The following is a 21774-nucleotide window of genomic DNA, read 5'->3' on the forward strand; positions in this document are numbered from 1 at the left end:
AGAATCTTAAGCACTAAAAATAAGAAAATATGTTTGCACTTCAAACAAATAATAGCAGAGCAAATGCCTGATGCCAGGCGCACAGTTAAAGTGCTCTCCTCCTCGATTCTCATCCGAACGAAGGAGGTTGGTAATAAGCGCGCAGCCCATTTTCTATACGAAAAAGTGTATTTTAGTGAAGAAAAATGTCTGATTCTGCAGTTGCAACGTCCGCTTCCCCAGTGGCTGCCCCGTCAGTGTCAGTTGAGAAGAAGGTGGCCACCAAGAAGGCATCTGGATCCGCTGCCCCAAAGGTGAAAAGGGCTGCTGCCCCGCCATCGCATCCGCCAACTCAACAAATGGTGGACGCATCCATCAAGAATTTGAAGGAACGTGGCGGCTCATCGCTTCTGGCAATTAAGAAATACATCACTGCCACCTATAAATGCGATGCCCAGAAGCTGGCTCCATTCATCAAGAAATACTTGAAATCCGCCGTGGTCAATGGAAAGCTGATCCAAACCAAGGGAAAAGGGGCGTCTGGCTCATTTAAACTGTCGGCCTCCGCCAAGAAGGATCCGAAGCCGAAGCCTGCGTCTGCTGAGAAGAAGGTGAAAAGCAAGAAGGTAGCCGTCAAGAAGACCGGATCCACCGCCAAGAAAGCTGCCGCCGGAGCTGACGAGAAGAAGCCCAAGGCTAAGAAGGCTGTTACCACCAAAAAGACCGCAGAGAAGAAGAAAACCGAAAAGGCAAAGGCCAAGGATGCCAAGAAAACTGGAACCGTAAAGGCGAAGCCAACAGCAGCGAAGGCCAAGTCGATCGCAGCGAAGCCAAAGGCGGCGAAAGCACCAAAGGCCAAGCCAGCGGCGTCTGCTAAGCCCAAAAAGGCGGTGAAAAAAGCAGCTGCTCCTGCTACCGCTAAAAAGCCGAAAGCCAAGACTACGGCTGCCAAGAAGTAAATTGAGCAAAAGTACAGTACCTGGTACCTGCTCGCAATCGCTATTTTAGATTTCGATATCTGAAATTAGTTTAAACAAGCCCTTTTCAGGGCTACAACGTTCGTTAACAAGAGAAAGATACTTTCAATTTAAAACTTTGTACATTTTACTTATCCAATTATTTTGTTAGGCCGTTAGCATTTTTTTTTTTAAAGAAGTGTGGCCGCATTGATTTCAGCAGCTGTACCAGAGTATCTTAAAATGCAAGTCAAAGAATGTTCCTCGCCACTTTTTGCAGAAACTCGTTATCAATCGATGTTCATGATTTAATAACTATACTATAAAGCTCCAGAATAAGTTCTTCAGAAAAAAAACACAAATTGAACTTATATCACGAATTTGATTGGCAAATGGTATATTGAAAATGTAGTTTCTTTGGTAAAATGTGTTGTGGCCCTGAAAAGGGCCGTTTTGGATCTTTCTGCCCATACGCAGCAAGAGAAAATTACTTGGAGCTGGTGTACTTGGTGACAGCCTTGGTTCCCTCACTGACGGCGTGCTTGGCCAACTCTCCGGGCAGGAGCAGGCGAACAGCCGTTTGGATCTCCCGACTGGTTATGGTCGAGCGCTTGTTGTAGTGAGCCAGACGAGACGCCTCGGCAGCAATGCGCTCGAAGATATCATTCACAAAGCTGTTCATGATGCTCATTGCCTTCGACGAAATGCCGGTGTCAGGGTGGACCTGCTTCAGGACCTTGTAAATGTAGATGGCGTAGCTCTCCTTCCTCTTGCGCTTCTTCTTCTTATCGGTCTTGGTGATGTTCTTCTGGGCTTTGCCAGCCTTCTTGGCTGCCTTTCCACTAGTTTTCGGCGGCATTATTCACTTCACTTATGATTTCACAAAGCGCGTTCAGCTTTATACTTTTTTTCGAGCAATGTTTTCAGGTCTAAGGCACCCACCCCTAAATGAACGCGCAGGCAGACGCAAAAGTATAAATATGTGGCTACCCGGGGCTCGTCGAGCATTCGTTTTCAGTGTGTAAAGTGAACTAAGTGAAATACTCGTAAAGAAAAATGTCTGGTCGTGGAAAAGGTGGCAAAGTGAAGGGAAAGGCAAAGTCCCGCTCTAACCGTGCCGGTCTTCAGTTCCCAGTGGGCCGTATTCACCGTTTGCTCCGCAAGGGCAACTATGCCGAGCGAGTTGGGGCCGGCGCTCCAGTTTACCTGGCTGCTGTGATGGAATATCTGGCCGCTGAGGTTCTCGAATTGGCTGGCAATGCTGCTCGTGACAACAAGAAGACTAGGATTATTCCTCGTCATCTGCAGCTGGCCATCCGCAACGACGAGGAGTTGAACAAACTACTCTCCGGCGTCACCATTGCCCAGGGTGGAGTGTTACCCAACATCCAGGCTGTTCTGTTGCCCAAGAAGACCGAGAAGAAGGCTTAAACGTTTTAAATGCGGAGCCTACTACATACTTGTACATAAAAAATAAAACCCAACCGTCCTTTTCAGGACGACCAAGTTTTTACCAAAGAAGTGAAGATTTTCCAATACGTATATTATATCATTAAAACAAGAAATGTCGTTGAATAGCACTTGGTCAGAAATAAGATCTGGAATGTTCTAAGAAGTTCGTCGCCAAAAAGACGCATTTCCGTTAATGCTGTATCTGCAAGCGGTACAGCCTCTACAAAATACATACCTGAACCCATACCCATTTGAAATTTAATTTTGGTTCAATGCAATATGTATATGCAGTATCAACTTTCGAGTTCCCGGTCAGTATGCCAATAAATCAAAAAATTATTTGAAAATTTGTCTCCTTCGAAAATTTGAATGGTGGTCCTGAAAAGGACCGATTGCTGAATGAAGTACAAGCTGTACTAGTTTTTTAACCGCCGAAGCCGTACAGGGTGCGGCCTTGCCTCTTCAGAGCGTACACAACATCCATGGCTGTGACAGTCTTCCTCTTGGCGTGTTCGGTGTAGGTGACGGCATCGCGGATAACGTTCTCCAAGAACACCTTCAGAACGCCACGTGTTTCCTCGTAAATGAGTCCCGAGATGCGCTTCACACCGCCGCGACGAGCCAAACGGCGGATTGCTGGCTTAGTGATACCCTGGATGTTATCCCGCAGCACTTTGCGATGACGCTTGGCGCCTCCTTTTCCCAAGCCTTTGCCTCCTTTACCGCGACCAGTCATATTTCACTATTTTCTACTGTTAACACACTGCACGAAACGAAAGTCACTGAAGAACTAATTCCTGATTTTCGACGCACTCTTATTTATACCTAAAACCCCAGAAACACGAGCGAGTCCGAACGATATGTGCGTCCCGCTCTTCGCTCACCGCTCTCTGCTCGACAAGTGAGATGGCCTCTGCTTCCCTCTCTTTTCAACCCTCCTCGTTTTGCTATATAAGTAGGTAGCAAATGCAGCTATCGTTTATTGTGTTTTGAAACGTGAAGTGAACGTGAACTCGAAAATGGCCCGTACCAAGCAAACCGCTCGGAAATCGACTGGTGGCAAGGCGCCACGCAAACAACTGGCTACTAAGGCCGCTCGCAAGAGCGCACCAGCCACCGGAGGCGTGAAGAAGCCCCATCGGTATCGCCCTGGAACTGTTGCCCTGCGTGAGATCCGTCGATACCAGAAGAGTACCGAGCTCCTGATCCGCAAGCTGCCTTTCCAGCGTCTGGTGCGTGAAATCGCTCAGGACTTCAAGACTGACCTGCGATTCCAGAGCTCGGCAGTGATGGCTCTGCAGGAAGCTAGCGAGGCCTATCTGGTTGGCCTCTTTGAAGATACCAACTTGTGCGCCATTCATGCCAAGCGTGTCACCATCATGCCCAAAGACATCCAGTTGGCCCGTCGCATTCGCGGCGAGCGTGCTTAAGTGTGCGTGCTGCCAATGCGCTAACATACTTTGTACAAATCGGTCCTTTTCAGGACCACAAATTACAGTCAATGAGATACAAATTTTTATCTGCAGGCTTCAACGTTAAAATAAAAAAAAAACTTTTCGACTCGTTCCTTCGTAAGTGGAGTTAATAATTGTATGTAACTTTTTGTGATTTGATAGAAATTAGAATTGATAAAATCAATAAATATTGGATTGGGTGGGGTTTTTAATGCGATGGAGCTGCTATGCGGCAGGGATGGTCACTTTCAAGCATCAGAAAAAAACTAAAAAATATTACATGCGAGATGAACAAAAATTAGCTAGGCTTGTGAATCTATTTGCTTAATAAAACATAAACAGATTTAAAAATACATTTTTTATATTTTCTTTTTAATGTTAAGTGCAACCTCCACGATATTTTTATATGGGACACAAAAAAAACTGCTTATAGGTATATATATTCCTGAATTTATATATCGTTTTTTGTAATATTAGATTTATTTAATAGATTAGATTCAATTTGATTGTACTTTTGGTATTATCACGTTTTTCAAAAATTTTCGTTATAAATGTCGGCATGTTTTTAGAAAGGGAGGGTTATGTGGGACAACCACGATCAACATTAGACATTCAAGCATCAACAAAAAATCGAAAAACTTTTAAACGCTATCTGAAAATAAATCATATGCGTTAATGAATGCATAATGCTTTATAAAAAACAAGAAAAATATTATTAAGTATATTTTTTAGATTTTTTTCTTTAATGTTAACTTGAGTGCGGCCTCAATGGGATTCATACATGAAACACATATTAGCAAATTTTGTAAAAACTGCTTATAAACATGCATCCAATGCTGTACTGTCTTGAGCAAAGACATGATATATCTAAGAAAACATCGAATAAATACAATATTTTAAAAGATTTATATTTTTAACAGTCAGAAAACCATTGCCGAATGTAGCTTGATAGCCAACTTCGTACGTAGCCAAGGGACAACTTGGAACAAGTAATAAAATACCTAAACTAATGATAAGTAAATATAATTGTAGTACTTATTTAAGTAAAAGGTTCAAATTTATTTTTTCATTAGCAAGTTACAAAATATTTTTAAGATATCATATTTTAAAATGGGTTTTTAAGAAAATTGCTCATGTTACGAATGTCTATGTTGAAGTTGATAAGGCAATAAAAGGTCGCAAAAACAAGATACTTACATTTTGAAAACATTACCTGCTTAATAGATCATTTAAGAATGTAAAACAATAAAAAGATTGTTAAGTTTTAGAATCTTAAGCACTAAAAATAAGAAAATATGTTTGCACTTCAAACAAATAATAGCAGAGCAAATGCCTGATGCCAGGCGCACAGTTAAAGTGCTCTCCTCCTCGATTCTCATCCGAACGAAGGAGGTTGGTAATAAGCGCGCAGCCCATTTTCTATACGAAAAAGTGTATTTTAGTGAAGAAAAATGTCTGATTCTGCAGTTGCAACGTCCGCTTCCCCAGTGGCTGCCCCGTCAGTGTCAGTTGAGAAGAAGGTGGCCACCAAGAAGGCATCTGGATCCGCTGCCCCAAAGGTGAAAAGGGCTGCTGCCCCGCCATCGCATCCGCCAACTCAACAAATGGTGGACGCATCCATCAAGAATTTGAAGGAACGTGGCGGCTCATCGCTTCTGGCAATTAAGAAATACATCACTGCCACCTATAAATGCGATGCCCAGAAGCTGGCTCCATTCATCAAGAAATACTTGAAATCCGCCGTGGTCAATGGAAAGCTGATCCAAACCAAGGGAAAAGGGGCGTCTGGCTCATTTAAACTGTCGGCCTCCGCCAAGAAGGATCCGAAGCCGAAGCCTGCGTCTGCTGAGAAGAAGGTGAAAAGCAAGAAGGTAGCCGTCAAGAAGACCGGATCCACCGCCAAGAAAGCTGCCGCCGGAGCTGACGAGAAGAAGCCCAAGGCTAAGAAGGCTGTTACCACCAAAAAGACCGCAGAGAAGAAGAAAACCGAAAAGGCAAAGGCCAAGGATGCCAAGAAAACTGGAACCGTAAAGGCGAAGCCAACAGCAGCGAAGGCCAAGTCGATCGCAGCGAAGCCAAAGGCGGCGAAAGCACCAAAGGCCAAGCCAGCGGCGTCTGCTAAGCCCAAAAAGGCGGTGAAAAAAGCAGCTGCTCCTGCTACCGCTAAAAAGCCGAAAGCCAAGACTACGGCTGCCAAGAAGTAAATTGAGCAAAAGTACAGTACCTGGTACCTGCTCGCAATCGCTATTTTAGATTTCGATATCTGAAATTAGTTTAAACAAGCCCTTTTCAGGGCTACAACGTTCGTTAACAAGAGAAAGATACTTTCAATTTAAAACTTTGTACATTTTACTTATCCAATTATTTTGTTAGGCCGTTAGCATTTTTTTTTTAAAGAAGTGTGGCCGCATTGATTTCAGCAGCTGTACCAGAGTATCTTAAAATGCAAGTCAAAGAATGTTCCTCGCCACTTTTTGCAGAAACTCGTTATCAATCGATGTTCATGATTTAATAACTATACTATAAAGCTCCAGAATAAGTTCTTCAGAAAAAAAACACAAATTGAACTTATATCACGAATTTGATTGGCAAATGGTATATTGAAAATGTAGTTTCTTTGGTAAAATGTGTTGTGGCCCTGAAAAGGGCCGTTTTGGATCTTTCTGCCCATACGCAGCAAGAGAAAATTACTTGGAGCTGGTGTACTTGGTGACAGCCTTGGTTCCCTCACTGACGGCGTGCTTGGCCAACTCTCCGGGCAGGAGCAGGCGAACAGCCGTTTGGATCTCCCGACTGGTTATGGTCGAGCGCTTGTTGTAGTGAGCCAGACGAGACGCCTCGGCAGCAATGCGCTCGAAGATATCATTCACAAAGCTGTTCATGATGCTCATTGCCTTCGACGAAATGCCGGTGTCAGGGTGGACCTGCTTCAGGACCTTGTAAATGTAGATGGCGTAGCTCTCCTTCCTCTTGCGCTTCTTCTTCTTATCGGTCTTGGTGATGTTCTTCTGGGCTTTGCCAGCCTTCTTGGCTGCCTTTCCACTAGTTTTCGGCGGCATTATTCACTTCACTTATGATTTCACAAAGCGCGTTCAGCTTTATACTTTTTTTCGAGCAATGTTTTCAGGTCTAAGGCACCCACCCCTAAATGAACGCGCAGGCAGACGCAAAAGTATAAATATGTGGCTACCCGGGGCTCGTCGAGCATTCGTTTTCAGTGTGTAAAGTGAACTAAGTGAAATACTCGTAAAGAAAAATGTCTGGTCGTGGAAAAGGTGGCAAAGTGAAGGGAAAGGCAAAGTCCCGCTCTAACCGTGCCGGTCTTCAGTTCCCAGTGGGCCGTATTCACCGTTTGCTCCGCAAGGGCAACTATGCCGAGCGAGTTGGGGCCGGCGCTCCAGTTTACCTGGCTGCTGTGATGGAATATCTGGCCGCTGAGGTTCTCGAATTGGCTGGCAATGCTGCTCGTGACAACAAGAAGACTAGGATTATTCCTCGTCATCTGCAGCTGGCCATCCGCAACGACGAGGAGTTGAACAAACTACTCTCCGGCGTCACCATTGCCCAGGGTGGAGTGTTACCCAACATCCAGGCTGTTCTGTTGCCCAAGAAGACCGAGAAGAAGGCTTAAACGTTTTAAATGCGGAGCCTACTACATACTTGTACATAAAAAATAAAACCCAACCGTCCTTTTCAGGACGACCAAGTTTTTACCAAAGAAGTGAAGATTTTCCAATACGTATATTATATCATTAAAACAAGAAATGTCGTTGAATAGCACTTGGTCAGAAATAAGATCTGGAATGTTCTAAGAAGTTCGTCGCCAAAAAGACGCATTTCCGTTAATGCTGTATCTGCAAGCGGTACAGCCTCTACAAAATACATACCTGAACCCATACCCATTTGAAATTTAATTTTGGTTCAATGCAATATGTATATGTAGTATCAACTTTCGAGTTCCCGGTCAGTATGCCAATAAATCAAAAAATTATTTGAAAATTTGTCTCCTTCGAAAATTTGAATGGTGGTCCTGAAAAGGACCGATTGCTGAATGAAGTACAAGCTGTACTAGTTTTTTAACCGCCGAAGCCGTACAGGGTGCGGCCTTGCCTCTTCAGAGCGTACACAACATCCATGGCTGTGACAGTCTTCCTCTTGGCGTGTTCGGTGTAGGTGACGGCATCGCGGATAACGTTCTCCAAGAACACCTTCAGAACGCCACGTGTTTCCTCGTAAATGAGTCCCGAGATGCGCTTCACACCGCCGCGACGAGCCAAACGGCGGATTGCTGGCTTAGTGATACCCTGGATGTTATCCCGCAGCACTTTGCGATGACGCTTGGCGCCTCCTTTTCCCAAGCCTTTGCCTCCTTTACCGCGACCAGTCATATTTCACTATTTTCTACTGTTAACACACTGCACGAAACGAAAGTCACTGAAGAACTAATTCCTGATTTTCGACGCACTCTTATTTATACCTAAAACCCCAGAAACACGAGCGAGTCCGAACGATATGTGCGTCCCGCTCTTCGCTCACCGCTCTCTGCTCGACAAGTGAGATGGCCTCTGCTTCCCTCTCTTTTCAACCCTCCTCGTTTTGCTATATAAGTAGGTAGCAAATGCAGCTATCGTTTATTGTGTTTTGAAACGTGAAGTGAACGTGAACTCGAAAATGGCCCGTACCAAGCAAACCGCTCGGAAATCGACTGGTGGCAAGGCGCCACGCAAACAACTGGCTACTAAGGCCGCTCGCAAGAGCGCACCAGCCACCGGATGCGTGAAGAAGCCCCATCGGTATCGCCCTGGAACTGTTGCCCTGCGTGAGATCCGTCGATACCAGAAGAGTACCGAGCTCCTGATCCGCAAGCTGCCTTTCCAGCGTCTGGTGCGTGAAATCGCTCAGGACTTCAAGACTGACCTGCGATTCCAGAGCTCGGCAGTGATGGCTCTGCAGGAAGCTAGCGAGGCCTATCTGGTTGGCCTCTTTGAAGATACCAACTTGTGCGCCATTCATGCCAAGCGTGTCACCATCATGCCCAAAGACATCCAGTTGGCCCGTCGCATTCGCGGCGAGCGTGCTTAAGTGTGCGTGCTGCCAATGCGCTAACATACTTTGTACAAATCGGTCCTTTTCAGGACCACAAATTACAGTCAATGAGATACAAATTTTTATCTGCAGGCTTCAACGTTAAAATAAAAAAAAAACTTTTCGACTCGTTCCTTCGTAAGTGGAGTTAATAATTGTATGTAACTTTTTGTGATTTGATAGAAATTAGAATTGATAAAATCAATAAATATTGGATTGGGTGGGGTTTTTAATGAGATGGAGCTGCTATGCGGCAGGGATGGTCAAGACTTTCAAGCATCAGAAAAAAACTAAAAAATATTACATGCGAGATGAACAAAAATTAGCTAGGCTTGTGAATCTATTTGCTTAATAAAACATAAACAGATTTAAAAATACATTTTTTATATTTTCTTTTTAATGTTAAGTGCAACCTCCACGATATTTTTATATGGGACACAAAAAAAACTGCTTATAGGTATATATATTCCTGAATTTATATATCGTTTTTTGTAATATTAGATTTATTTAATAGATTAGATTCAATTTGATTGTACTTTTGGTATTATCACGTTTTTCAAAAATTTTCGTTATAAATGTCGGCATGTTTTTAGAAAGGGAGGGTTATGTGGGACAACCACGATCAACATTAGACATTCAAGCATCAACAAAAAATCGAAAAACTTTTAAACGCTATCTGAAAATAAATCATATGCGTTAATGAATGCATAATGCTTTATAAAAAACAAGAAAAATATTATTAAGTATATTTTTTAGATTTTTTTCTTTAATGTTAACTTGAGTGCGGCCTCAATGGGATTCATACATGAAACACATATTAGCAAATTTTGTAAAAACTGCTTATAAACATGCATCCAATGCTGTACTGTCTTGAGCAAAGACATGATATATCTAAGAAAACATCGAATAAATACAATATTTTAAAAGATTTATATTTTTAACAGTCAGAAAACCAATGCCGAATGTAGCTTGATAGCCAACTTCGTACGTAGCCAAGGGACAACTTGGAACAAGTAATAAAATACCTAAACTAATGATAAGTAAATATAATTGTAGTACTTATTTAAGTAAAAGGTTCAAATTTATTTTTTCATTAGCAAGTTACAAAATATTTTTAAGATATCATATTTTAAAATGGGTTTTTAAGAAAATTGCTCATGTTACGAATGTCTATGTTGAAGTTGATAAGGCAATAAAAGGTCGCAAAAACAAGATACTTACATTTTGAAAACATTACCTGCTTAATAGATCATTTAAGAATGTAAAACAATAAAAAGATTGTTAAGTTTTAGAATCTTAAGCACTAAAAATAAGAAAATATGTTTGCACTTCAAACAAATAATAGCAGAGCAAATGCCTGATGCCAGGCGCACAGTTAAAGTGCTCTCCTCCTCGATTCTCATCCGAACGAAGGAGGTTGGTAATAAGCGCGCGGCCCATTTTCTATACGAAAAAGTGTATTTTAGTGAAGAAAAATGTCTGATTCTGCAGTTGCAACGTCCGCTTCCCCAGTGGCTGCCCCGTCAGTGTCAGTTGAGAAGAAGGTGGCCACCAAGAAGGCATCTGGATCCGCTGCCCCAAAGGTGAAAAGGGCTGCTGCCCCGCCATCGCATCCGCCAACTCAACAAATGGTGGACGCATCCATCAAGAATTTGAAGGAACGTGGCGGCTCATCGCTTCTGGCAATTAAGAAATACATCACTGCCACCTATAAATGCGATGCCCAGAAGCTGGCTCCATTCATCAAGAAATACTTGAAATCCGCCGTGGTCAATGGAAAGCTGATCCAAACCAAGGGAAAAGGGGCGTCTGGCTCATTTAAACTGTCGGCCTCCGCCAAGAAGGATCCGAAGCCGAAGCCTGCGTCTGCTGAGAAGAAGGTGAAAAGCAAGAAGGTAGCCGTCAAGAAGACCGGATCCACCGCCAAGAAAGCTGCCGCCGGAGCTGAAGAGAAGAAGCCCAAGGCTAAGAAGGCTGTTACCACCAAAAAGACCGCAGAGAAGAAGAAAACCGAAAAGGCAAAGGCCAAGGATGCCAAGAAAACTGGAACCGTAAAGGCGAAGCCAACAGCAGCGAAGGCCAAGTCGATCGCAGCGAAGCCAAAGGCGGCGAAAGCACCAAAGGCCAAGCCAGCGGCGTCTGCTAAGCCCAAAAAGGCGGTGAAAAAAGCAGCTGCTCCTGCTACCGCTAAAAAGCCGAAAGCCAAGACTACGGCTGCCAAGAAGTAAATTGAGCAAAAGTATAGTACCTGGTACCTGCTCGCAATCGCTATTTTAGATTTCGATATCTGAAATTAGTTTAAACAAGCCCTTTTCAGGGCTACAACGTTCGTTAACAAGAGAAAGATGCTTTCAATTTAAAACTTTGTACATTTTACTTATCCAATTATTTTGTTAGGCCGTTAGCATTTTTTTTTTAAAGAAGTGTGGCCGCATTGATTTCAGCAGCTTTACCAGAGTATCTTAAAATGCAAGTCAAAGAATGTTCCTCGCCACTTTTTGCAGAAACTCGTTATCAATCGATGTTCATGATTTAATAACTATACTATAAAGCTCCAGAATAAGTTCTTCAGAAAAAAAACACAAATTGAACTTATATCACGAATTTGATTGGCAAATGGTATATTGAAAATGTAGTTTCTTTGGTAAAATGTGTTGTGGCCCTGAAAAGGGCCGTTTTGGATCTTTCTGCCCATACGCAGCAAGAGAAAATTACTTGGAGCTGGTGTACTTGGTGACAGCCTTGGTTCCCTCACTGACGGCGTGCTTGGCCAACTCTCCGGGCAGGAGCAGGCGAACAGCCGTTTGGATCTCCCGACTGGTTATGGTCGAGCGCTTGTTGTAGTGAGCCAGACGAGACGCCTCGGCAGCAATGCGCTCGAAGATATCATTCACAAAGCTGTTCATGATGCTCATTGCCTTCGACGAAATGCCGGTGTCAGGGTGGACCTGCTTCAGGACCTTGTAAATGTAGATGGCGTAGCTCTCCTTCCTCTTGCGCTTCTTCTTCTTATCGGTCTTGGTGATGTTCTTCTGGGCTTTGCCAGCCTTCTTGGCTGCCTTTCCACTAGTTTTCGGCGGCATTATTCACTTCACTTATGATTTCACAAACACAACTCACTGATCATAATGGTGCCCAAGCGCGTTCAGCTTTATACTTTTTTTCGAGCAATGTTTTCAGGTCTAAGGCACCCACCCCTAAATGAACGCGCAGGCAGACGCAAAAGTATAAATATGTGGCTACCCGGGGCTCGTCGAGCATTCGTTTTCAGTGTGTAAAGTGAACTAAGTGAAATACTCGTAAAGAAAAATGTCTGGTCGTGGAAAAGGTGGCAAAGTGAAGGGAAAGGCAAAGTCCCGCTCTAACCGTGCCGGTCTTCAGTTCCCAGTGGGCCGTATTCACCGTTTGCTCCGCAAGGGCAACTATGCCGAGCGAGTTGGGGCCGGCGCTCCAGTTTACCTGGCTGCTGTGATGGAATATCTGGCCGCTGAGGTTCTCGAATTGGCTGGCAATGCTGCTCGTGACAACAAGAAGACTAGGATTATTCCTCGTCATCTGCAGCTGGCCATCCGCAACGACGAGGAGTTGAACAAACTACTCTCCGGCGTCACCATTGCCCAGGGTGGAGTGTTACCCAACATCCAGGCTGTTCTGTTGCCCAAGAAGACCGAGAAGAAGGCTTAAACGTTTTAAATGCGGAGCCTACTACATACTTGTACATAAAAAATAAAACCCAACCGTCCTTTTCAGGACGACCAAGTTTTTACCAAAGAAGTGAAGATTTTCCAATACGTATATTATATCATTAAAACAAGAAATTTCGTTGAATAGCACTTGGTCAGAAATAAGATCTGGAATGTTCTAAGAAGTTCGTCGCCAAAAAGACGCATTTCCGTTAATGCTGTATCTGCAAGCGGTACAGCCTCTACAAAATACATACCTGAACCCATACCCATTTGAAATTTAATTTTGGTTCAATGCAATATGTATATGCAGTATCAACTTTCGAGTTCCCGGTCAGTATGCCAATAAATCAAAAAATTATTTGAAAATTTGTCTCCTTCGAAAATTTGAATGGTGGTCCTGAAAAGGACCGATTGCTGAATGAAGTACAAGCTGTACTAGTTTTTTAACCGCCGAAGCCGTACAGGGTGCGGCCTTGCCTCTTCAGAGCGTACACAACATCCATGGCTGTGACAGTCTTCCTCTTGGCGTGTTCGGTGTAGGTGACGGCATCGCGGATAACGTTCTCCAAGAACACCTTCAGAACGCCACGTGTTTCCTCGTAAATGAGTCCCGAGATGCGCTTCACACCGCCGCGACGAGCCAAACGGCGGATTGCTGGCTTAGTGATACCCTGGATGTTATCCCGCAGCACTTTGCGATGACGCTTGGCGCCTCCTTTTCCCAAGCCTTTGCCTCCTTTACCGCGACCAGTCATATTTCACTATTTTCTACTGTTAACACACTGCACGAAACGAAAGTCACTGAAGAACTAATTCCTGATTTTCGACGCACTCTTATTTATACCTAAAACCCCAGAAACACGAGCGAGTCCGAACGATATGTGCGTCCCGCTCTTCGCTCACCGCTCTCTGCTCGACAAGTGAGATGGCCTCTGCTTCCCTCTCTTTTCAACCCTCCTCGTTTTGCTATATAAGTAGGTAGCAAATGCAGCTATCGTTTATTGTGTTTTGAAACGTGAAGTGAACGTGAACTCGAAAATGGCCCGTACCAAGCAAACCGCTCGGAAATCGACTGGTGGCAAGGCGCCACGCAAACAACTGGCTACTAAGGCCGCTCGCAAGAGCGCACCAGCCACCGGAGGCGTGAAGAAGCCCCATCGGTATCGCCCTGGAACTGTTGCCCTGCGTGAGATCCGTCGATACCAGAAGAGTACCGAGCTCCTGATCCGCAAGCTGCCTTTCCAGCGTCTGGTGCGTGAAATCGCTCAGGACTTCAAGACTGACCTGCGATTCCAGAGCTCGGCAGTGATGGCTCTGCAGGAAGCTAGCGAGGCCTATCTGGTTGGCCTCTTTGAAGATACCAACTTGTGCGCCATTCATGCCAAGCGTGTCACCATCATGCCCAAAGACATCCAGTTGGCCCGTCGCATTCGCGGCGAGCGTGCTTAAGTGTGCGTGCTGCCAATGCGCTAACATACTTTGTACAAATCGGTCCTTTTCAGGACCACAAATTACAGTCAATGAGATACAAATTTTTATCTGCAGGCTTCAACGTTAAAATAAAAAAAAAATTTTCGACTCGTTCCTTCGTAAGTGGAGTTAATAATTGTATGTAACTTTTTGTGATTTGATAGAAATTAGAATTGATAAAATCAATAAATATTGGATTGGGTGGGGTTTTTAATGCGATGGAGCTGCTATGCGGCAGGGATGGTCAAGACTTTCAAGCATCAGAAAAAAACTAAAAAATATTACATGCGAGATGAACAAAAATTAGCTAGGCTTGTGAATCTATTTGCTTAATAAAACATAAACAGATTTAAAAATACATTTTTTATATTTTCTTTTTAATGTTAAGTGCAACCTCCACGATATTTTTATATGGGACACAAAAAAAACTGCTTATAGGTATATATATTCCTGAATTTATATATCGTTTTTTGTAATATTAGATTTATTTAATAGATTAGATTCAATTTGATTGTACTTTTGGTATTATCACGTTTTTCAAAAATTTTCGTTATAAATGTCGGCATGTTTTTAGAAAGGGAGGGTTATGTGGGACAACCACGATCAACATTAGACATTCAAGCATCAACAAAAAATCGAAAAACTTTTAAACGCTATCTGAAAATAAATCATATGCGTTAATGAATGCATAATGCTTTATAAAAAACAAGAAAAATATTATTAAGTATATTTTTTAGATTTTTTTCTTTAATGTTAACTTGAGTGCGGCCTCAATGGGATTCATACATGAAACACATATTAGCAAATTTTGTAAAAACTGCTTATAAACATGCATCCAATGCTGTACTGTCTTGAGCAAAGACATGATATATCTAAGAAAACATCGAATAAATACAATATTTTAAAAGATTTATATTTTTAACAGTCAGAAAACCATTGCCGAATGTAGCTTGATAGCCAACTTCGTACGTAGCCAAGGGACAACTTGGAACAAGTAATAAAATACCTAAACTAATGATAAGTAAATATAATTGTAGTACTTATTTAAGTAAAAGGTTCAAATTTATTTTTTCATTAGCAAGTTACAAAATATTTTTAAGATATCATATTTTAAAATGGGTTTTTAAGAAAATTGCTCATGTTACGAATGTCTATGTTGAAGTTGATAAGGCAATAAAAGGTCGCAAAAACAAGATACTTACATTTTGAAAACATTACCTGCTTAATAGATCATTTAAGAATGTAAAACAATAAAAAGATTGTTAAGTTTTAGAATCTTAAGCACTAAAAATAAGAAAATATGTTTGCACTTCAAACAAATAATAGCAGAGCAAATGCCTGATGCCAGGCGCACAGTTAAAGTGCTCTCCTCCTCGATTCTCATCCGAACGAAGGAGGTTGGTAATAAGCGCGCAGCCCATTTTCTATACGAAAAAGTGTATTTTAGTGAAGAAAAATGTCTGATTCTGCAGTTGCAACGTCCGCTTCCCCAGTGGCTGCCCCGTCAGTGTCAGTTGAGAAGAAGGTGGCCACCAAGAAGGCATCTGGATCCGCTGCCCCAAAGGTGAAAAGGGCTGCTGCCCCACCATCGCATCCGCCAACTCAACAAATGGTGGACGCATCCATCAAGAATTTGAAGGAACGTGGCGGCTCATCGCTTCTGGCAATTAAGAAATACATCACTGCCACCTATAAATGCGATGCCCAGAAGCTGGCTCCATTCATCAAGAAATACTTGAAATCCGCCGTGGTCAATGGAAAGCTGATCCAAACCAAGGGAAAAGGGGCGTCTGGCTCATTTAAACTGTCGGCCTCCGCCAAGAAGGATCCGAAGCCGAAGCCTGCGTCTGCTGAGAAGAAGGTGAAAAGCAAGAAGGTAGCCGTCAAGAAGACCGGATCCACCGCCAAGAAAGCTGCCGCCGGAGCTGAAGAGAAGAAGCCCAAGGCTAAGAAGGCTGTTACCACCAAAAAGACCGCAGAGAAGAAGAAAACCGAAAAGGCAAAGGCCAAGGATGCCAAGAAAACTGGAACCGTAAAGGCGAAGCCAACAGCAGCGAAGGCCAAGTCGATCGCAGCGAAGCCAAAGGCGGCGAAAGCACCAAAGGCCAAGCCAGCGGCGTCTGCTAAGCCCAAAAAGGCGGTGAAAAAAGCAGCTGCTCCTGCTACCGCTAAAAAGCCGAAAGCCAAGACTACGGCTGCCAAGAAGTAAATTGAGCAAAAGTACAGTACCTGGTACCTGCTCGCAATCGCTATTTTAGATTTCGATATCTGAAATTAGTTTAAACAAGCCCTTTTCAGGGCTACAACGTTCGTTAACAAGAGAAAGATACTTTCAATTTAAAACTTTGTACATTTTACTTATCCAATTATTTTGTTAGGCCGTTAGCATTTTTTTTTTTAAAGAAGTGTGGCCGCATTGATTTCAGCAGCTGTACCAGAGTATCTTAAAATGCAAGTCAAAGAATGTTCCTCGCCACTTTTTGCAGAAACTCGTTATCAATCGATGTTCATGATTTAATAACTATACTATAAAACTCCAGAATAAGTTCTTCAGAAAAAAAAACACAAATTGAACTTATATCACGAATTTGATTGGCAAATGGTATATTGAAAATGTAGTTTCTTTGGTAAAATGTGTTGTGGCCCTGAAAAGGGCCGTTTTGGATCTTTCTGCCCATACGCAGCAAGAGAAAATTACTTGGAGCTGGTGTACTTGGTGACAGCCTTGGTTCCCTCACTGACGGCGTGCTTGGCCAACTCTCCGGGCAGGAGCAGGCGAACAGCCGTTTGGATCTCCCGACTGGTTATGGTCGAGCGCTTGTTGTAGTGAGCCAGACGAGACGCCTCGGCAGCAATGCGCTCGAAGATATCATTCACAAAGCTGTTCATGATGCTCATTGCCTTCGACGAAATGCCGGTGTCAGGGTGGACCTGCTTCAGGACCTTGTAAATGTAGATGGCGTAGCTCTCCTTCCTCTTGCGCTTCTTCTTCTTATCGGTCTTGGTGATGTTCTTCTGGGCTTTGCCAGCCTTCTTGGCTGCCTTTCCACTAGTTTTCGGCGGCATTATTCACTTCACTTATGATTTCACAAACACAACTCACTGATCATAATGGTGCCCAAGCGCGTTCAGCTTTATACTTTTTTTCGAGCAATGTTTTCAGGTCTAAGGCACCCACCCCTAAATGAACGCGCAGGCAGACGCAAAAGTATAAATATGTGGCTACCCGGGGCTCGTCGAGCATTCGTTTTCAGTGTGTAAAGTGAACTAAGTGAAATACTCGTAAAGAAAAATGTCTGGTCGTGGAAAAGGTGGCAAAGTGAAGGGAAAGGCAAAGTCCCGCTCTAACCGTGCCGGTCTTCAGTTCCCAGTGGGCCGTATTCACCGTTTGCTCCGCAAGGGCAACTATGCCGAGCGAGTTGGGGCCGGCGCTCCAGTTTACCTGGCTGCTGTGATGGAATATCTGGCCGCTGAGGTTCTCGAATTGGCTGGCAATGCTGCTCGTGACAACAAGAAGACTAGGATTATTCCTCGTCATCTGCAGCTGGCCATCCGCAACGACGAGGAGTTGAACAAACTACTCTCCGGCGTCACCATTGCCCAGGGTGGAGTGTTACCCAACATCCAGGCTGTTCTGTTGCCCAAGAAGACCGAGAAGAAGGCTTAAACGTTTTAAATGCGGAGCCTACTACATACTTGTACATAAAAAATAAAACCCAACCGTCCTTTTCAGGACGACCAAGTTTTTACCAAAGAAGTGAAGATTTTCCAATACGTATATTATATCATTAAAACAAGAAATGTCGTTGAATAGCACTTGGTCAGAAATAAGATCTGGAATGTTCTAAGAAGTTCGTCGCCAAAAAGACGCATTTCCGTTAATGCTGTATCTGCAAGCGGTACAGCCTCTACAAAATACATACCTGAACCCATACCCATTTGAAATTTAATTTTGGTTCAATGCAATATGTATATGCAGTATCAACTTTCGAGTACCCGGTCAGTATGCCAATAAATCAAAAAATTATTTGAAAATTTGTCTCCTTCGAAAATTTGAATGGTGGTCCTGAAAAGGACCGATTGCTGAATGAAGTACAAGCTGTACTAGTTTTTTAACCGCCGAAGCCGTACAGGGTGCGGCCTTGCCTCTTCAGAGCGTACACAACATCCATGGCTGTGACAGTCTTCCTCTTGGCGTGTTCGGTGTAGGTGACGGCATCGCGGATAACGTTCTCCAAGAACACCTTCAGAACGCCACGTGTTTCCTCGTAAATGAGTCCCGAGATGCGCTTCACACCGCCGCGACGAGCCAAACGGCGGATTGCTGGCTTAGTGATACCCTGGATGTTATCCCGCAGCACTTTGCGATGACGCTTGGCGCCTCCTTTTCCCAAGCCTTTGCCTCCTTTACCGCGACCAGTCATATTTCACTATTTTCTACTGTTAACACACTGCACGAAACGAAAGTCACTGAAGAACTAATTCCTGATTTTCGACGCACTCTTATTTATACCTAAAACCCCAGAAACACGAGCGAGTCCGAACGATATGTGCGTCCCGCTCTTCGCTCACCGCTCTCTGCTCGACAAGTGAGATGGCCTCTGCTTCCCTCTCTTTTCAACCCTCCTCGTTTTGCTATATAAGTAGGTAGCAAATGCAGCTATCGTTTATTGTGTTTTGAAACGTGAAGTGAACGTGAACTCGAAAATGGCCCGTACCAAGCAAACCGCTCGGAAATCGACTGGTGGCAAGGCGCCACGCAAACAACTGGCTACTAAGGCCGCTCGCAAGAGCGCACCAGCCACCGGAGGCGTGAAGAAGCCCCATCGGTATCGCCCTGGAACTGTTGCCCTGCGTGAGATCCGTCGATACCAGAAGAGTACCGAGCTCCTGATCCGCAAGCTGCCTTTCCAGCGTCTGGTGCGTGAAATCGCTCAGGACTTCAAGACTGACCTGCGATTCCAGAGCTCGGCAGTGATGGCTCTGCAGGAAGCTAGCGAGGCCTATCTGGTTGGCCTCTTTGAAGATACCAACTTGTGCGCCATTCATGCCAAGCGTGTCACCATCATGCCCAAAGACATCCAGTTGGCCCGTCGCATTCGCGGCGAGCGTGCTTAAGTGTGCGTGCTGCCAATGCGCTAACATACTTTGTACAAATCGGTCCTTTTCAGGACCACAAATTACAGTCAATGAGATACAAATTTTTATCTGCAGGCTTCAACGTTAAAATAAAAAAAAAATTTTCGACTCGTTCCTTCGTAAGTGGAGTTAATAATTGTATGTAACTTTTTGTGATTTGATAGAAATTAGAATTGATAAAATCAATAAATATTGGATTGGGTGGGGTTTTTAATGCGATGGAGCTGCTATGCGGCAGGGATGGTCAAGACTTTCAAGCATCAGAAAAAAACTAAAAAATATTACATGCGAGATGAACAAAAATTAGCTAGGCTTGTGAATCTATTTGCTTAATAAAACATAAACAGATTTAAAAATACATTTTTTATATTTTCTTTTTAATGTTAAGTGCAACCTCCACGATATTTTTATATGGGACACAAAAAAAACTGCTTATAGGTATATATATTCCTGAATTTATATATCGTTTTTTGTAATATTAGATTTATTTAATAGATTAGATTCAATTTGATTGTACTTTTGGTATTATCACGTTTTTCAAAAATGTTCGTTATAAATGTCGGCATGTTTTTAGAAAGGGAGGGTTATGTGGGACAACCACGATCAACATTAGACATTCAAGCATCAACAAAAAATCGAAAAACTTTTAAACGCTATCTGAAAATAAATCATATGCGTTAATGAATGCATAATGCTTTATAAAAAACAAGAAAAATATTATTAAGTATATTTTTTAGATTTTTTTCTTTAATGTTAACTTGAGTGCGGCCTCAATGGGATTCATACATGAAACACATATTAGCAAATTTTGTAAAAACTGCTTATAAACATGCATCCAATGCTGTACTGTCTTGAGCAAAGACATGATATATCTAAGAAAACATCGAATAAATACAATATTTTAAAAGATTTATATTTTTAACAGTCAGAAAACCATTGCCGAATGTAGCTTGATAGCCAACTTCGTACGTAGCCAAGGGACAACTTGGAACAAGTAATAAAATACCTAAACTAATGATAAGTAAATATAATTGTAGTACTTATTTAAGTAAAAGGTTCAAATTTATTTTTTCATTAGCAAGTTACAAAATATTTTTAAGATATCATATTTTAAAATGGGTTTTTAAGAAAATTGCTCATGTTACGAATGTCTATGTTGAAGTTGATAAGGCAATAAAAGGTCGCAAAAACAAGATACTTACATTTTGAAAACATTACCTGCTTAATAGATCATTTAAGAATGTAAAACAATAAAAAGATTGTTAAGTTTTAGAATCTTAAGCACTAAAAATAAGAAAATATGTTTGCACTTCAAACAAATAATAGCAGAGCAAATGCCTGATGCCAGGCGCACAGTTAAAGTGCTCTCCTCCTCGATTCTCATCCGAACGAAGGAGGTTGGTAATAAGCGCGCAGCCCATTTTCTATACGAAAAAGTGTATTTTAGTGAAGAAAAATGTCTGATTCTGCAGTTGCAACGTCCGCTTCCCCAGTGGCTGCCCCGTCAGTGTCAGTTGAGAAGAAGGTGGCCACCAAGAAGGCATCTGGATCCGCTGCCCCAAAGGTGAAAAGGGCTGCTGCCCCACCATCGCATCCGCCAACTCAACAAATGGTGGACGCATCCATCAAGAATTTGAAGGAACGTGGCGGCTCATCGCTTCTGGCAATTAAGAAATACATCACTGCCACCTATAAATGCGATGCCCAGAAGCTGGCTCCATTCATCAAGAAATACTTGAAATCCGCCGTGGTCAATGGAAAGCTGATCCAAACCAAGGGAAAAGGGGCGTCTGGCTCATTTAAACTGTCGGCCTCCGCCAAGAAGGATCCGAAGCCGAAGCCTGCGTCTGCTGAGAAGAAGGTGAAAAGCAAGAAGGTAGCCGTCAAGAAGACCGGATCCACCGCCAAGAAAGCTGCCGCCGGAGCTGAAGAGAAGAAGCCCAAGGCTAAGAAGGCTGTTACCACCAAAAAGACCGCAGAGAAGAAGAAAACCGAAAAGGCAAAGGCCAAGGATGCCAAGAAAACTGGAACCGTAAAGGCGAAGCCAACAGCAGCGAAGGCCAAGTCGATCGCAGCGAAGCCAAAGGCGGCGAAAGCACCAAAGGCCAAGCCAGCGGCGTCTGCTAAGCCCAAAAAGGCGGTGAAAAAAGCAGCTGCTCCTGCTACCGCTAAAAAGCCGAAAGCCAAGACTACGGCTGCCAAGAAGTAAATTGAGCAAAAGTACAGTACCTGGTACCTGCTCGCAATCGCTATTTTAGATTTCGATATCTGAAATTAGTTTAAACAAGCCCTTTTCAGGGCTACAACGTTCGTTAACAAGAGAAAGATACTTTCAATTTAAAACTTTGTACATTTTACTTATCCAATTATTTTGTTAGGCCGTTAGCATTTTTTTTTTTAAAGAAGTGTGGCCGCATTGATTTCAGCAGCTGTACCAGAGTATCTTAAAATGCAAGTCAAAGAATGTTCCTCGCCACTTTTTGCAGAAACTCGTTATCAATCGATGTTCATGATTTAATAACTATACTATAAAGCTCCAGAATAAGTTCTTCA

General features: G+C 43.1%; 17 protein-coding genes across 19 annotated transcripts; 11 read left to right on the plus strand and 6 right to left on the minus strand.

The window, feature by feature from the left end:
- Nucleotides 1-165: 165 nt before the first annotated feature.
- LOC119561431 (histone H1-like) lies at nt 166-1262 on the plus strand. The gene has a single exon (XM_037875085.1). The coding sequence runs from the start codon at nt 186-188 to the stop codon at nt 936-938; it is 753 nt and encodes a 250-aa protein (XP_037731013.1). The 5' UTR covers nt 166-185; the 3' UTR covers nt 939-1262.
- A 53-nt stretch (nt 1263-1315) lies between these two features.
- LOC119561470 (histone H2B) lies at nt 1316-1932 on the minus strand. The gene has a single exon (XM_037875123.1). The coding sequence runs from the start codon at nt 1792-1794 to the stop codon at nt 1423-1425; it is 372 nt and encodes a 123-aa protein (XP_037731051.1). The 5' UTR covers nt 1795-1932; the 3' UTR covers nt 1316-1422.
- Nucleotides 1933-1934: 2 nt separating this feature from the next.
- LOC119561457 (histone H2A) lies at nt 1935-2438 on the plus strand. The gene has a single exon (XM_037875110.1). The coding sequence runs from the start codon at nt 1992-1994 to the stop codon at nt 2364-2366; it is 375 nt and encodes a 124-aa protein (XP_037731038.1). The 5' UTR covers nt 1935-1991; the 3' UTR covers nt 2367-2438.
- A 945-nt stretch (nt 2439-3383) lies between these two features.
- Nucleotides 3384-4077, plus strand: LOC119561443 (histone H3). Its single transcript, XM_037875096.1, has one exon. The coding sequence runs from the start codon at nt 3407-3409 to the stop codon at nt 3815-3817; it is 411 nt and encodes a 136-aa protein (XP_037731024.1). The 5' UTR covers nt 3384-3406; the 3' UTR covers nt 3818-4077.
- Nucleotides 4078-5272: 1195 nt separating this feature from the next.
- Nucleotides 5273-6373, plus strand: LOC119561428 (histone H1-like). Its single transcript, XM_037875082.1, has 2 exons — nt 5273-6157; nt 6215-6373. Exon 1 carries the CDS (start codon nt 5293-5295, stop codon nt 6043-6045), a length of 753 nt encoding a protein of 250 aa, XP_037731010.1. The 5' UTR covers nt 5273-5292; the 3' UTR covers nt 6046-6157; nt 6215-6373.
- Nucleotides 6374-6472: 99 nt separating this feature from the next.
- On the minus strand, nt 6473-17235 carry LOC119561467 (histone H2B). The gene is made up of 2 exons (XM_037875121.1): nt 17168-17235; nt 6473-6919 (listed from the first exon to the last, which is right to left on the minus strand). Exon 2 carries the CDS (start codon nt 6898-6900, stop codon nt 6529-6531), a length of 372 nt encoding a protein of 123 aa, XP_037731049.1. The 5' UTR covers nt 6901-6919; nt 17168-17235; the 3' UTR covers nt 6473-6528.
- LOC119561458 (histone H2A) lies at nt 7041-7544 on the plus strand. Its single transcript, XM_037875111.1, has one exon. It carries the CDS (start codon nt 7098-7100, stop codon nt 7470-7472), a length of 375 nt encoding a protein of 124 aa, XP_037731039.1. The 5' UTR covers nt 7041-7097; the 3' UTR covers nt 7473-7544.
- Nucleotides 8496-9303, plus strand: LOC119561449 (histone H3-like). The gene has a single exon (XM_037875101.1). It carries the CDS (start codon nt 8513-8515, stop codon nt 8921-8923), a length of 411 nt encoding a protein of 136 aa, XP_037731029.1. The 5' UTR covers nt 8496-8512; the 3' UTR covers nt 8924-9303.
- LOC119561440 (histone H1-like) lies at nt 10382-11155 on the plus strand. The gene has a single exon (XM_037875092.1). It carries the CDS (start codon nt 10402-10404, stop codon nt 11152-11154), a length of 753 nt encoding a protein of 250 aa, XP_037731020.1. The 5' UTR covers nt 10382-10401; the 3' UTR covers nt 11155.
- Nucleotides 11519-12185, minus strand: LOC119561465 (histone H2B). 2 transcript variants are annotated; one of them, XM_037875120.1, is made up of 2 exons: nt 12047-12185; nt 11519-11992 (listed from the first exon to the last, which is right to left on the minus strand). In XM_037875120.1, the coding sequence occupies exon 2, from the start codon at nt 11839-11841 to the stop codon at nt 11638-11640; it is 204 nt and encodes a 67-aa protein (XP_037731048.1). In that variant the 5' UTR covers nt 11842-11992; nt 12047-12185; the 3' UTR covers nt 11519-11637. The 2 variants fall into 2 exon arrangements, with proteins under 2 accessions (XP_037731048.1, XP_037731047.1); XM_037875119.1 differs by having other exon boundaries at nt 11531-12152.
- LOC119561460 (histone H2A) lies at nt 12179-12676 on the plus strand. The gene has a single exon (XM_037875112.1). It carries the CDS (start codon nt 12236-12238, stop codon nt 12608-12610), a length of 375 nt encoding a protein of 124 aa, XP_037731040.1. The 5' UTR covers nt 12179-12235; the 3' UTR covers nt 12611-12676.
- LOC119561481 (histone H4) lies at nt 13004-13404 on the minus strand. The gene has a single exon (XM_037875133.1). It carries the CDS (start codon nt 13365-13367, stop codon nt 13056-13058), a length of 312 nt encoding a protein of 103 aa, XP_037731061.1. The 5' UTR covers nt 13368-13404; the 3' UTR covers nt 13004-13055.
- On the plus strand, nt 15519-16556 carry LOC119561442 (histone H1-like). The gene has a single exon (XM_037875095.1). It carries the CDS (start codon nt 15539-15541, stop codon nt 16289-16291), a length of 753 nt encoding a protein of 250 aa, XP_037731023.1. The 5' UTR covers nt 15519-15538; the 3' UTR covers nt 16292-16556.
- Nucleotides 16721-17324, minus strand: LOC119561464 (histone H2B). Of its 2 annotated transcripts, XM_037875118.1 has the most exons (2): nt 17186-17324; nt 16721-17131 (listed from the first exon to the last, which is right to left on the minus strand). In XM_037875118.1, the coding sequence occupies exon 2, from the start codon at nt 16978-16980 to the stop codon at nt 16777-16779; it is 204 nt and encodes a 67-aa protein (XP_037731046.1). In that variant the 5' UTR covers nt 16981-17131; nt 17186-17324; the 3' UTR covers nt 16721-16776. The 2 variants fall into 2 exon arrangements, with proteins under 2 accessions (XP_037731046.1, XP_037731045.1); XM_037875117.1 differs by lacking the exon at nt 17186-17324 and having other exon boundaries at nt 16721-17179.
- Nucleotides 17318-17821, plus strand: LOC119561462 (histone H2A). The gene has a single exon (XM_037875114.1). The coding sequence runs from the start codon at nt 17375-17377 to the stop codon at nt 17747-17749; it is 375 nt and encodes a 124-aa protein (XP_037731042.1). The 5' UTR covers nt 17318-17374; the 3' UTR covers nt 17750-17821.
- A 321-nt stretch (nt 17822-18142) lies between these two features.
- On the minus strand, nt 18143-18543 carry LOC119561482 (histone H4). The gene has a single exon (XM_037875134.1). The coding sequence runs from the start codon at nt 18504-18506 to the stop codon at nt 18195-18197; it is 312 nt and encodes a 103-aa protein (XP_037731062.1). The 5' UTR covers nt 18507-18543; the 3' UTR covers nt 18143-18194.
- A 2114-nt stretch (nt 18544-20657) lies between these two features.
- LOC119561441 (histone H1-like) lies at nt 20658-21765 on the plus strand. Its single transcript, XM_037875094.1, has one exon. It carries the CDS (start codon nt 20678-20680, stop codon nt 21428-21430), a length of 753 nt encoding a protein of 250 aa, XP_037731022.1. The 5' UTR covers nt 20658-20677; the 3' UTR covers nt 21431-21765.
- The last annotated feature ends 9 nt before the right edge of the window (nt 21766-21774 follow it).

The sequence above is a fragment of the Drosophila subpulchrella genome, unplaced genomic scaffold (genome assembly GCF_014743375.2).
Source record: "Drosophila subpulchrella strain 33 F10 #4 breed RU33 unplaced genomic scaffold, RU_Dsub_v1.1 Primary Assembly Seq357, whole genome shotgun sequence".
NCBI classification, from domain to species: Eukaryota; Metazoa; Arthropoda; class Insecta; order Diptera; family Drosophilidae; genus Drosophila; species Drosophila subpulchrella.

Coding starts and splice junctions, on each gene's coding strand:
- LOC119561465 (XM_037875119.1), bottom strand. CDS start 12,009: ATGCCGCCGAAAACTAGTGGAAAGGCAGCCAAGAAGGCTGGCAAAGCC.
- LOC119561458 (XM_037875111.1), top strand. CDS start 7,098: ATGTCTGGTCGTGGAAAAGGTGGCAAAGTGAAGGGAAAGGCAAAGTCC.
- LOC119561460 (XM_037875112.1), top strand. CDS start 12,236: ATGTCTGGTCGTGGAAAAGGTGGCAAAGTGAAGGGAAAGGCAAAGTCC.
- LOC119561457 (XM_037875110.1), top strand. CDS start 1,992: ATGTCTGGTCGTGGAAAAGGTGGCAAAGTGAAGGGAAAGGCAAAGTCC.
- LOC119561440 (XM_037875092.1), top strand. CDS start 10,402: ATGTCTGATTCTGCAGTTGCAACGTCCGCTTCCCCAGTGGCTGCCCCG.
- LOC119561443 (XM_037875096.1), top strand. CDS start 3,407: ATGGCCCGTACCAAGCAAACCGCTCGGAAATCGACTGGTGGCAAGGCG.
- LOC119561482 (XM_037875134.1), bottom strand. CDS start 18,506: ATGACTGGTCGCGGTAAAGGAGGCAAAGGCTTGGGAAAAGGAGGCGCC.
- LOC119561431 (XM_037875085.1), top strand. CDS start 186: ATGTCTGATTCTGCAGTTGCAACGTCCGCTTCCCCAGTGGCTGCCCCG.
- LOC119561462 (XM_037875114.1), top strand. CDS start 17,375: ATGTCTGGTCGTGGAAAAGGTGGCAAAGTGAAGGGAAAGGCAAAGTCC.
- LOC119561442 (XM_037875095.1), top strand. CDS start 15,539: ATGTCTGATTCTGCAGTTGCAACGTCCGCTTCCCCAGTGGCTGCCCCG.
- LOC119561464 (XM_037875117.1), bottom strand. CDS start 17,148: ATGCCGCCGAAAACTAGTGGAAAGGCAGCCAAGAAGGCTGGCAAAGCC.
- LOC119561449 (XM_037875101.1), top strand. CDS start 8,513: ATGGCCCGTACCAAGCAAACCGCTCGGAAATCGACTGGTGGCAAGGCG.
- LOC119561470 (XM_037875123.1), bottom strand. CDS start 1,794: ATGCCGCCGAAAACTAGTGGAAAGGCAGCCAAGAAGGCTGGCAAAGCC.
- LOC119561481 (XM_037875133.1), bottom strand. CDS start 13,367: ATGACTGGTCGCGGTAAAGGAGGCAAAGGCTTGGGAAAAGGAGGCGCC.
- LOC119561428 (XM_037875082.1), top strand. CDS start 5,293: ATGTCTGATTCTGCAGTTGCAACGTCCGCTTCCCCAGTGGCTGCCCCG.
- LOC119561467 (XM_037875121.1), bottom strand. CDS start 6,900: ATGCCGCCGAAAACTAGTGGAAAGGCAGCCAAGAAGGCTGGCAAAGCC.
- LOC119561441 (XM_037875094.1), top strand. CDS start 20,678: ATGTCTGATTCTGCAGTTGCAACGTCCGCTTCCCCAGTGGCTGCCCCG.